A 13801-nucleotide genomic window follows, 5' to 3' on the forward strand; every position below is an offset into this window, starting at 1 on the left:
CACAATGAGAAGCCCACACACCGCCACGAAGAGTAGCCCCCGCTTGCCGCAACTAGAGAAAGCCTGCATGCAGCAATGAAGACCCAACGCAGCCAAAAATAAATAAAATAAACAAATTTATTTTAAAAATAAAAATAATAAAAAAGCTGGTCAAGGAAGGCCTCTATCTGAACAGAGACCTAAATGAAACGAGGAAGCCAGTCATATAAATATATCCAGAAAAAGAACACCTCAGGTAGAGAAAACTACCAAGTATAGAAGTCCTCAAATAATAATTTTTAAAATGTCCTCATGCAGGAGCATGCTTAATATATTTGGAGACCATCAAGGCAGCCAGTGTGAACAGAGCTCAGTAACAAGAGGAGTAGGAGGAAATGAGGTTAGAGAAGGCCAAGAGGCAGATCATGTAGACTCTTAAGTACAAAGCAAGCACCTTCCATTTTGATCAACTGTGATGGAAAGCCACTTTTGAGTAGGGGATGGTAACAAACTTTGATTTTAGCTTTTACAGGATGATACCGATCTTGCTGTGTGCAAATTCTCATGGGGGCGGAGGGGAGAGGAGGTAAAAGAAAAGAATCAGGAAGACAGGTTTGGAGACTTTTATAGTAATCCAGATGAAAGATGATAGAAGCTAAGATTAGGGTAGTGATGGAGTTAGTGGGGAAAAGTCTCATGCAATTTGAATGTAGCACCAGCCAGAACTGATGGGCTGAATGTGGAATATGAGGTTAAGAAAAGAATCAAAAACAACTTCCATGTTTTGCTCTAAGTAAATGAGTGAATGATAGTGCCATTTATTGACATGGGAAAGACTGGGGAAGAAGTGGAATGGGAAGTGAAAAACTGGGTTCAGCTGTGGACCCATTAAGTTTGAAAGGTCTATTAGCTACCCAAATAGAAATGTTACATACACAACTGAAAATAGGAGAGCTCAAAAGAAAGGTCAAGACTAGAGAAGTAAATGTGGGAATCAGCAGCACAGAGATGGAATGTAAAGTAATACAATCTGATGAGATTACATCAGGAGAGAGAATAGACTGCAAAAGCAGATTAAATACTGAACCCTCTCAAGCACCAGTGAGATTGGAAGAAAACCAAGACAGCATGGTCCCAGAAGCCAAATGATGGAATGATCAACCATGTCAAAAGCAACAGGTTGAGTGAGATGAAGACTGAAAACTGGCCACTGGGTTTGACCAGTGATGACCTTGACGTAAGTGTTTCAGTGGAATGACGGGAGACTAAAGCCTGACTTGACTGGAATGGGTTCAAGAGGAGAGGAAATGAAAGAAGATATAGACAACTCTTTCAAGTAGTTTTGTTATAAAGAGGAGCACTCTCCTACTCACAATTATTTCGTATCCCTTGCTCTTTTGCCTGAATAACTGCAAGAGCCTCTTAACTGGTTCCACATACCCATTTAGTCAATGCTCACTAAAGTAGCCAAATAAGTGGGATTAAAATGAATGTTAGATCACGTGATTCTTATGCTCAAAACTCTCCAGTGGTTTCTCATCTCGTTCAACATGAAAGTCAAAATCCTCAGAGCTGCCTGTAAGACCCTTACCGATCTGAAACTCTCCACAATTCAGCCCTCCTCTCCCCACCTTTCCCCTCTGAGTTCACCTACTACTCCTCCTCTTACTCACTCTACTCCAGGCACACTTGGCTTCCTTGGTGTTCCTCAAACACAAATTTTAGAGCTGGAGGTATGCTTCTACCCCAAGGTGCTTCCTATTGCCTCTACCAAGTATACTCTTCCCCCCACATAATCTAAATGCCTCAATCTCTTACATTCTTCAGGTCTTTACTCAAACATCTCATTCCAAAGAGATGCCTTTCCTGATAATGCTATTTAAGCCATAAAATCCCCCATCACTCTATATCCCCCTTCCCTGCTTTATTGTCTTCGTAGTATTTATCACCGTATAGCATACTACATATTTTACTTATTTCTTTTATTATCTGATTCCCTCTACTAGAATAGAGACTTTGAAAGCAGGGTTTCTCATCTGCCTTTTTCACTTCTATAATCCCAACAGTAACCAAAAAATTAAAAAAAAAAAAAAAAAAACAGAACAAAAAAAACTTGTTGAATCCAAGGATGAATGAATGAGGGGGAATGCAGGGTTAATGAAGTTTTTTCAAGACGGAAAATATTGTAGCATGCTTGTATGTTGATGAGAATCATCAACAGAAAAAAAAAATTAATGATTCAGGAGTAGGAAAGAATAATTCCAAGAATAAAACTCTTATTTAGATGTAGGGGTTGGCCTTAGATGGGAAGAGGAACAGATTATCCATAGCAATAAGAGAGAGGGAAAAGAATGCAGGTACAGATATAGGTAGGTTGGGTGACTTGTAATGGGAGCTTGTAGGATTATCTTTGTTTTTTCTTCAGTGAAACAGGAAGCAAGGACATCAACTGAGAGTAAAGAGGACAAATAGAATGCTAGAAGTTTGAGGAGAATGATTAAACTATCATTTAAGAGTGAATGGAGGGAATTCCCTGGTGGTCCAGTGGTTAGGAATCCGTGCTCTCACTGCTGAGGGCCTGGGTTCAATCCCTGGTCCGGGAACTAAGATCCCACAAGCCGTGTGGCACTGCCAAAAAAAAAAGTGAACGGACTAGGGAATGTCATAGGATTGACTGTCATTGCTGAAAGACTCCTTAGGTTCACGATCACAAATTTAGATGTCAGCATCGTTGTGTTTTTCTCCAGCCACATTCAGCTGCCTAGACACAAGTGCAGAATAGGCAGAGTTGGTTTAATCATGGCTGGAATTTTCTCAAGCAGGTATGACAGAAGGTACTGAAGGTACACTCATAGGAGTAATTATGATAGCCCATGAAATGTTAAGTTGGACAAGGAGGAAAGTAGAGGCATGAGGTGACTGACAATGAAAAGGTAGTTTGGACTTCCCTGCTGGCTCAGTGGTTAAGAATCCGCCTGCCAATGCAGGGGACACGGGTTCGAGCCCTGGTCTGGGAAGATCCCACGTGCCACGGTGCAACTAAGCCCATGCGCCACAACTACTGAGCCTGCGCGCTAGAGCCCACAAGCCACAACGACCGAGCCCCCATGCCACAACTACTGAAGTCCACCTAGAACCCATACTCCGCAACAAGAGAAGCCACCGCAAAGAGAAACCCGTGCACCGCAGTGAAGAGTAGCCCCTGCTCGCTGCAACTAGAGAAAGCCCGCATGCAGCAACGAAGACCCAATGTAGCCATAAATAAATAAATAAATAAATTTATTTTTTTAAAAAAATCAACAGACCAGAGAGGTTCCAAAGAGTTTGAACAATTTTGGGAGAGGAAATCCTAAAATGAATGTGAGCTAGAGAAACAGAAGATGATGTGAAGGTCAGAGTCTGGCAAGCTCAAAACTAAGATTTTAGAGGCGGAACAATTCTTGGTAAAGATGAAAAGTACCTAATGAATATGCAAGTAAAAGGCTCAGGTTGATGTCAATTTTCCCCATCAATTATTTACTGTACTTCCACTGTACACATGGCTGTAGTGCAGAGAAGAGAAAAGAGTTTGGGAGTTAACAATGAGGTACAACAAAAAGGTGGTCAACTATGTCTGACTAACAATGCATTTTGTGTAAGTCCTTACTGCCAATAACGTCTAGTCTCTGCTCTCCCTTGAGGACTTTTTCCTCTTCCCCCAGGGCTAGCCCTTGACCCAACAACCTGGTTTTCAAAACTCTTTGGAACCCCAAGTATGTATATAATGAAGAAAAACAACCAATACCTGCTGATAAAAAGTAATAATTACCAAGGTACCATAGGGATTTTATCAAGAAAGTACAAAGCTAGGTGGCAAATTTAGCAGAGAATCATAAGCAGCTAAGACCAGCAATAAAGGAGGCATAATGATTGCAATATTAAGCTGCCTCTCACAGTCCTCATCATAGGTCACCATGAATAACTGGGTGGGAAAAAGCTTTTAGGTTGATCTTAGGCTAAGGGCATCCAGTAAAACAAAGATGGGAAAAATCTGGAGGCAGATGTGTCCTACCCTCATCAGGAAACACTGTCCAACCTGCTTCAACCATCCCAGGCTCTCTGCTCCCAGCACCTCTGACGAAATCAAATCTTCCAAAGGTAACAGGTTTTCAGGAGCTGGCCCTTATTCATATTACTTCTGGACAAGAGGGGAGGGAGGGCTAATAAACATTCTGTATTGAGGGACTTCCCTGGTGGTCCAGTGAATAAGACTCCACGCTCTCAATGCAGGGAGCCCGGGTTCGATCCCTGGTCGGGGAACCAGATTCCACATGCACACCACAATAAGCGTCCGCATGCCACAACTAAGAGTCCACATGCCGCAACTAAGAAGCCCACGTGTGGCAACTAAGAAGCTCGCGTGCGGCAACTAAGAAGCCCGTGTGCAGCAACTAAGAGCCCACATGCTGCAACTAAATATCCCGCGTGCCCCAACTAAGACCCAGCACAGCCTAACTAACTAAATAAATAAATAGATATTCTGTATTGAAAACTCAGAAAAATTCTCAAATGCCCATGTCTCAATCACCATGTCCTACATTGTATCCTTCACACAGCTGCCAGAGTAATCCAGCTAAAAAACAAGAAAGACCACCCTGCTTCCCTACCTACTCTCTTTTTACATAATACTAAAGACCGTCTACAATCTAGGCTCCTTTAGTCTCTTAACTCATCATCTATGGCTTCAAGTTCAACTTCCAACAATACTAAATTGATTACAGTTCCCTACACAATATATGCAGCTTCCCCTCTGTATGTTTTCTGCCCCATGCTTTTGCCCGTATACTAACATTACAGTGCAGAATAAAGAGAAGATACTGATTTCCATGAAAATAATTTTGAAAATTCCTTAATGGTGCCAAGAGAATTCAAAATTCAAAATATTTGAATCTTTCTCTATTCATTCAGTCCACAAATAATTCATTCAGTCAACAAATAATTACTTAACACCTATTGTGACAAAGCCCTTGACTATGCATTATGATAGATAAAATGATGATATAGTTCCTACCCTCAATAATTTACAACTTAAAAGCAGATATGAAATAATACAAAATGAACACAGAAGGATAGAAGTGCTATTTACTACAGCCCAATCATGGAAAACAACTTCACAGAACAGTTTCTGTGGCATGAGTTAGGCCTGGAAGCTTGAGTAGAATTTTAATGGGCAAAGACAGAGAAGAAAGAGCTTTTCAGATGGATGATTAATTAAAATAAATATATGGGGACTTCCCTGGTGGCACAGTGGTTAAGAATCCGCCTGCCAATGCAGGGGACACAGGTTCGAACCCTGGTCCGGGAAGATCCCACATGCCATGGAGCAACTAAGCCCATGCACCACAACTACTCAGCCTGAGTTCTAGAGCCCGCAAGCCACAACTACTGAGCCTGTGTGCCACAACCACTGAAGCCCATGCGCCTAGAGCCCATGTTCTACAACAAGAGGAGCCACCACAATGAGAAGCACGTGCACTGCAATGAAGAGTAGCCCCCGCTTGCTGCAACTAGAGAAAGCCCACACGCAGCAACGAAGACCCAACACAGCCAAAAATAAATAAATTAAATAAATAAATTTTAAAAATATATATACATATGAAAATGCCTAAGCAGTAAACAAATATTTACTGAATGCCCATTATGTACCAGTTAAAACACTAAAGGCTGGTATAATGATGAATAAGACAGCCTCTGAGGAGTTTTTTTCTCTGATGAGACTGACAGCCAACCAGAATATTGCTGAGGAAATACATGTTTCAAGTGCCAGCACACATATCTATGTTTCTAATAAATATTCAGACTAATAACTATGTTTCAAATACCATACTAGGCCCTAGGTAAATGAAAGAGTCTGGGCCTCAAAGAACTTACTTATGAGAGAGATAAACTATTTCAATAATGTATGCTACAATGGAGACAAAGCAAAGTCTTAGGAACCAAGAGAAGGGGCCTCTAACTCTGATTCTAATAAAAAGTGATAAGTATCAAGTAGACCTTGAATGCCAAGGTCTTCAAACTTTATTCTATGGTATCAAGAAGCTAATGAAAGTTTCTGAAGATAAAGCAATAAAATGATCATTTAACAAATACTTATCTATCACTGGAACTCAAGTAGGCAAGGAGTTCCAATCTTTTTTTAATTAGAATGCAGAATAAATCAGAGGTTAAAAGACTAAAAACAGAGTAAATGCAGTTAAGATATTACAACAACCAAGACAAAAGTTTATAAATGCTGAATTAAGGTGATGACAGTGAGAACAAAGATTCGAAAGATGTTATGAAGCCAGAATCAGCAGAATCTGGATAAGGGGGTCAAGGGAGAGGGAAAAGTCAAAGACCATGGATATAATTTCAAGTTGATGACAAGAAAAAGGAAAGACACGGGGAGACCACATTTCAAAGGAGAAATAATGGATTCTGTTTCAATGATACAGTAAGCCACTGAGCTAGAGATCCAAGTTCTGCATCCTGTTCAGAAATTATTCCTAAATACCAGCGTGGTATAACATATAACAAGCATTATTCTATATCATGAGAAACGGAGAACAAAGTCATTTGTGAAAGGTAGATGCTTGGTGATCAGCTAGGTTCTTATTCCCTGAATGAATGCAATAATCCATCCAGCCTCATAACACACGAAACCGAAATTTTTAACTTTTTAACATCAAATAATTTCTAGTTATGGACTTTCAAGGACACTATCAGTTTATGAAAATCACAACTGTTAAGATCACAAATGCCGAGAGTCTAATGTGTAAATATTAAGCCCAGAAATGGAAATGTAGAGCTAAGGAAAGAGGTCAGGCCTAGAGACTCAGATCACTCTACAAGGAGGTTCTGTGACACAATACTATGAACAAAGAGAACTACAGACCCTATTATACATCCTAAGCACGTGCCACAAATAGGGTAAGCCTGCTAAAAAACAAAGTACAATTAAGAAAAAAGCTGGGAATGCCCTGGCAGTCCGGTGGTTAGGACTTGGTGCTTTCACTGTGTGGGTCCAGGTTCAATCCCTAGTGGGGGAACTAAGATCCCCCAAGCCGCACAGTGTGGCCAAAAAGAAAAAAGCTAAGGACAGAGGACATATCCTCAAGGAACATATTGGGGACAGAGATAGAAAACAGTATAAGACACCAAAGAAGCAGTCAGAGTAACAAGAGTAGAATGGACATTATGACAAAAGAGAAGAATATATCAAGAAGGAACACATGCAAAAATTAATCAAAAGAAAGCTGAGGTAGTTGTACTAATATCAGATAAAAGACACTTTAAAAACGCATAATTGGAGTATAAAAGCTCACTATAAAATAACCAACGTTTATTTCACCAGAAACGTTTAACAATTGTATTGTACACTTGAATGCACCTAATAAAGAGAAAAAAAAAACAAAAAAACAAAAAAAAAGAAGGAACACAAGGTCAAGAGTGACAAATAGTTCACAGAGGTCAGAGAGGATGAGGAATGGGGGAAGGCTATCATATTTAATCATTTAAAGGTCCCTGGGACTGCTGCATCTCTCTGTGTAATTCACAATGAAAACTTTTCACAAATAGCCATACTTTTTTTTTTTTTTTTTTTTAATTTTTGGCTGCACAGGCTTTCTCTAGTTGCTGCGAGCGGGGTCTACTCTTCCTTGTGGTGTGCAGGCTTCTCATTGCGGTGGCTTCTCCTGTTGCGGAGCATGGGCTCTAGGTGCACGGGATTCAGTAGTTGTGGCACACGGGCTTAGTTGCTCCACGGTATGTGGGATCTTCCCAGACCAGGTCTCAAACCTGTGTCCCCTGCATTGGCAGGTGATTCTTAACCACTGCACCACCAGGGAAGCCCCAACACACATTATTTTTTAATTAAAAAAAAAAGGAAATGTTTTAGTATCCATCATGGTATAATCACACAATGGAAAATTACACAGCAATGAAAAAGAACAAGCTTTTTCTAAAAGCAACAACATAGATGAATCTCACAGACATAATTTGAATGAAAGAATCTAGTCACAAAAGAGTACAAACTGTACGATTCCATTTACATGAAGTTCAGAAGAGGCAAAACTAATCCATGGTGATAGAGTTTGGGAGAGTGGTTACCTCTGGAGAAGGGTAATACCAGGGAGAAAGCACAAAGGAACACTCTAGGGTACTGGAAATGTTCTACATCCTGATCTGAGGAGTGGTCACATAGGTGTATTCATTCTGTAAAAATTCATGGGCTGAAGGAACCTTTGATTTGCACACTGTAGATAAGTCACATCTCAATTAAAAAGTAAATAAACAAACACACAAAGTTACTGGTGACCTTGAAGACAACACTTTGGAGGAATTTATGTGTAGAAGCCAAATCATAATATGAGGAATGTATACAAGGTGAAGAAGCTGAGACAGTGAATACAAACTCATTTTTCAAGAAGGTTGCTGGTAAAGCAAAAATGAGATTACAAAGTAGCTTAAGTAGGTTACAAAACTCAGGGAAATCATGTTGTTTTGTTTTTATTTGAGGTATAAGACAAAGAGAAAATAACATACATAACAAGGGCCTACAGCAGATGAGAGGGAATGAAATCAAGAACATAGAGGGATTAGCCTTGGAAAAGATGAATACTTCCTTCTTTGAGATTTAAAAGATGAGAGAACACAGAAATCCTGAGATAGAGAAGAGGGAGAAATCAAGTTACCTTGAACTCTTTAGTGAAGCATGTGATAAGGTCAATTAGACCAGGTAAATTGAGTCAGGAAAGGATCTGGGCTTTAAGTACATTTTTAAATGTTTCAAATAGGAACTGCAGAGAATATAAAAGACAAGGATGAAGGGGGAAATTACAGTAAGAGGACAATGCTCAGTGGCCTGAAAGCAAGGGCAGAAATGGCACAGTCTACTCAGGACTGGGTGGAGAATACAAGATAAAAAACAAAAGGAGGGGGGCATCCCTGGTGGCACAGTGGTTGAGAATCTGCCTGCTGATGCAGGGGACACGGGTTCGAGGCCTGGTCTGGGAAAATCCCACATGCCGCGGAGCAGCTATGCCCGTGCACCACAACTACTGAGCCCATGTGCCACAACTACTGAAGCCCCCATGCCTAGAGCCCGTGCTCCTCAACAAGAGGAGCCATTGCAATGAGAAGCCCGCGCACCGCAACAAAGAGAAGCCCCCCCTCAGCAACTAGAGAAAGCCCACGCACAGCAACGAAGACCCAACGCAGCCAAAAATAAATAAATTAAATAAATGAATTTTAAAAAAAAAAGGAGGGAAAAGTCCAAGGGCTAACATGTGCATCACTGAAACTGTATAATAAAGAATGATGTCAAAGGAAAATACTTATTTAACATACAGGAAAGAGGCAGGAGACCTAACAGAACTCTTCAAAGATCCAAAGATGAAGTCACTAGGGTCTAGAGTAGAGTGTGCAAAAGGGAAGCTGTCACTAGAGTTCATTACTACAGAACATTTTTCTGTAACTCCCACAAGATCAAGAACCACATACTCTCCTTTCACTGAACTTCCTACAGCTACTAGTGACAACTTCTCCTCCCTGATAAAACTGACCTTTATCCCCTACTTCTCAATACACCTACACTTGATTAATAAATTATATAAACATATCCTCTCCATTCAGAAACTCCATGAACTTTTTACACTTCTGTGTTCTCCCACTAAGGTGTTTTCAGTGGTACACTCCTAGATGGCAGAGACTATATCCACGAATTCTCTGTTCACAGTATTGGGTTTGGGATTACACACATGCATCCCCAAAGCACATGTTTTTAAAAGTGCTTTCTCGTGAAATGAATCGTTACTGGAGAGAAACTTTAACAATGATTCGGAACATATTCCTACAAGACTATAACGACGGCCAAATCAGAGAATGCTTAGGAATGATACCCAACAAAACCTCTAGAAAGTAGGATAACATTTACTATATTATTGACTGTGCCTACCTTACACTATTTGCCCCTCTAGATAATTCCTCCATACCCCTTTAGTAAGCCTATTCTTTGCACTTCATTTACTCCCAGCCCACATTCTAGCGTCCCTTCTTCCCATCCAGAACCCCTAACCTCAAACGGCCCCACAGGACCATTTTTCATCCCTACTCCCTCATTTCCTATTCAACCCCAGACCATCACTTCCATCCACTTCTCCACTCCCCATTTTTCTGCCTCTCCAGACCTCCCATTCCTTCTGCCGAACTATATTCAGTCCCCACCCCTTCAACGCCCCAGCCCAAGTCTTCCCGCCTGAGATCGCCCTCCCCCATCGCTCCCTTTCAGGCTCCCCCTCCCCATCCCTTCCCTCCGAGACCCCGGCCAGCGCTACCTGCTCCCTGACTTCGGGCCCTGCGGGCCCCGCCCGCTCCTCCAGTAGCTGCCTCCCGGGCGGCGCTCGCCGGCGCGAGGGCAGGGGCTGGGGCAGCTCCGCTGCCCGCTGAGCCCCATCCTCCCGGCAGGCGGCCGGCGGCGGCGGCGGCAGCTGCGGTCGGTCGCGGCAGCGGCTCCGCTTCATATCTGCGGCTGGGCCCTGGGCGTCAGCGCAGCGACTGTCCCGGCCCCGCACGGCCCCGGGCCGCGGCGCTACCGCGCCAACCACCGCCCGCGGCCACCATGGCCCGGCGGGCGCCCGAAGCCACCGACCCCAGCCAGCAGCTCCTCTGCGCTTTCTGGGGCCTCAAGAGCCGCGGCCCCTTCGGCGCTCCTTACGGAGGCGGCAGCATCGCCGCAGCGTCGTCTTCTCCCACCCGGTACACGCTCGGCCGGCCACCGGCCGCCGCCGCCTCCACCGCCGCAGCCGGCTGCACAGCCAGCCGCCAACCGCTTGCCTGTAGCCCGGCCCCGCCCCTCCCTTCCCTTCGCGCGCGCGCACCGGGAGCCCGCCTGCCACCTCTGGCCGCGCGCCGCCTCCCGCGCACGCGCCAGCGAACGGTCGCGAGAGACCCGCCCTTGGCCCCACCGCGTGGTGGGGGTGGGAGGGGGCGGAGAGCGGAAGGGGGCGGGGCCCCGACGCGCCCGCCGCGGCTGTGGAAGCTCCTTGATTCGTTCATTCATTCATCCATTCATGAAATTGTGTGTCTGGCCAAGCTAAGTGGTGGGGATACAAAAATGAATTACAACTGATCAGCGTCCTCAAGGAAGTAGGTGGAGAGGGACCAGGAGCAGCAAGGAGACAAAATAGACAACCAGTAAACAGAACACTAATGCCTGCCTTTTTGTTGAGCACCTTCCAACCTACCGTCAACTGATCTTCACATCACACTTTGAAGGCAGGTCTGCTCATTCTCCTGTTACAGATAAGAGGACCGACGGGAAGTAATATGCCCAGGTCACTGAGCAAACTAGACAGGACTCAAATTCTGGCTTTTCTGCCCCTTTCCACTGTTTCCTGTTGCTCCCAGAAAGTAAGACAGGGTGTGGAAAGTCCTATAAAAGAGGAAGAAGTGATGGATTCCTTCAAGTGGAAGGCGAAGACAAAAAGGCATCCCCATGATTCCCCACTGACAATGAAGTCATCATGTTACAGCCCAGTCCAGCCTGGCCACAGCGGTGGGCAGCTCAGCCTGCCTCTTTCAGTGACTCATCTGCTCAGCAACGTGGCTGTAGCTCAGCCCTGTCTGGCCTCCTCCTTCTGGCTTTAGCTGGTCTGCCAAAGCACCATATTTTTCCTCTTTTGTCTTGACTGGAGTTCTTTCACAGAAGCCTTTACTGAAGGGTTCACCCATTTTTGCTTGGCCTCCGCCCTAAACTCTTTCTGAGAGGTAATAATAGCTAACCTTATAGCATAACTACTGGATACCAGACACTGTGCATTCAATTCACACATATGCAAACAAGAGGTAAGTTGTATTATTTCCAGTTTACAGTTGAGGTTCAAGTTACATAACATGCTCAATATGACACAGCTAGTAAGTGCAGAGCCAGGATTCAAACCAAGGTCTGTCAGATACCAGAGCCTACACACACAACCAGTGTACTCTACAGCTGATCATCAGTCTGCTCCTGTATTCCCTGTTTCAGTTCCTCGCCACCATCCATCCAGTTGCCTGAACCAGAAACCTGGAAGTCATCCTAGACTCCTTCCTTCCCCTCCTGCCCCCACACCCAATTAATGAACAAGTTCTGCTGCTTCTATAACCTTACCATCTCTCCAATCTGTCTCCTTTTTCCATCCCACTGGTACTACTTCAGCTCAAGTCTTGTCTTCTCTCACCTACTTGACTGCGAGATCTTTCTTAATCATTCACCTACAACCAGTCCCTTTCTCTTCAAACCCATCCTCCAAAAAGCCTTTACAAGAACCTTCATATAACATGTGACTCCCTTGCTTAAAACAGTTAAATAGATTTCCATGACCCTCAGGATGAGGTCTACTAAATTTACTATGATTGGCAAGGCCATCTGAAATCTGGTCTCTGTCTACCTTACCTATTAATCCCTGCTATGCCAATTATTTATAGTTATGCCAGCTGTTTATAGTTCCCTGCATGTACAGGGTCTGACACATTCTTGGTTACAAACAACAGAAACAAACATTATCCTAAGCCTAAGGGGGAATTATTAGAAGGCTATACAGAGGGGCTCACAGAACAGAACAGAGATTGGAAAATCAGGCTTATGAAACTGGCAGGAAACAAGGAGTCTCTCCAGAGTACACATTAGGGACAATTTCAGGACAGTGCTGTCACCACCACTCCCACACCACCACCAGACAATGTGCTATGCTGCTGCCACATACCTGTGCAAAGGGATTCTAACCTTCTCTCCTCTCTAATTGCATCACCATTCCAGATTCACAGTCTCTGGCAAGAGAATCCACTGACTCAGCCTTGGCAACTTAGGGACCAGAACTCCATTTCAACCTCTTGCCTTCCACTATAGGGACTAGGAAAGTCAGTGTGGCAAATAGACTCTAAGGTTGCCCTCATGATCCACCTCCTCTCCAGTGTTTATGCCTTTGTGTGATCTCCTCCCCTTGAGGTGAGTGGGACCTGTGACTTGCTTCTAAACAGCAAAAATGATGTGGTATCACTTCCATGATTACATTACATTATATAAGACTCTGTCTTGCTAACAGACTCACTCTCATTCTCATTCTCATTCTCCTAATGGCCTTGAAGAACCAAGCTACCATGTTCTGAACTGCCTGTAGAGAGGGTCATGTGGCAGGAAATTGCAGGCAACCTCTAGAAGCTATGGGCAGCCTCTGGCCCAAGAGCCAGCCAAAAAACAAACAAAAAACTCAGTCCAACAACCACAAGAAAAAAATTTTTTTCTTGTAGTATAGTTGCTTTACAATGTTGTGTTAGTTTCTGCTGTACAATGAAGTGAATAAGCTATATGTATACATATTTCCCCTCCCTCTTGGACCTCCCTCCCACCCCCCCCACCATCCCACCCATCTAGGTCATCACAGAGCACCAAGCTGAGCTCCCTGTGCTATACAGCAGGTTCCCACTAGCTATCTCTTTTACGCATGGTAGTGTATATACGTCAATCCTAATCTCCCAATTCGTCCCACCCTCCCTTTCTCCTCTCTGTGTCCACATGTACATTCTCTACATCTGCGTCTCTATTCCTGCCGCACAAATAGGTTCATCCGTACCATTTTTCTAGACTCCACATATATGTGCTAATATACTATATTTGTTTTTCTCTTTCTGATTTAACTTCACTCTGTATGACAGACTCTAGGTCCATCCACCTCACTACAAATAACTCAATTTCGTTCCTTTTTATGGCTGAGTAATATTCCATTGGATATATGTACCACATCTTCTTTTTCCATTCATCTGTCAA

The 13801-nt window shown here is 43.6% G+C and overlaps 1 protein-coding gene across 13 annotated transcripts in view; it reads right to left on the minus strand.

Annotated features, from left to right (window-relative positions):
- Positions 1-10852, minus strand: part of MAST2 (microtubule associated serine/threonine kinase 2) — a 201865-nt gene extending 191013 nt beyond the window's left edge. For 6 of the 13 annotated variants that reach the window (XM_082454314.1, XM_082454313.1, XM_082454316.1 and 3 more), the window contains exon 1: positions 10329-10852. In XM_082454314.1, coding sequence (XP_082310440.1) covers positions 10329-10517 — 189 coding nt within the window. In that variant the 5' untranslated portion in view covers positions 10518-10852. The remainder of the gene's footprint in view (positions 1-10328) is intronic. The other 7 variants (XM_082454306.1, XM_082454304.1, XM_082454303.1 and 4 more) reach the window with 2 other exon arrangements.
- Between the last annotated feature and the right edge of the window lie 2949 nt (positions 10853-13801).

The sequence above is a fragment of the Balaenoptera physalus genome (assembly GCF_965194825.1).
Source record: "Balaenoptera physalus genome assembly, chromosome: 1".
Taxonomy (NCBI): Eukaryota; Metazoa; Chordata; class Mammalia; order Artiodactyla; family Balaenopteridae; genus Balaenoptera; species Balaenoptera physalus.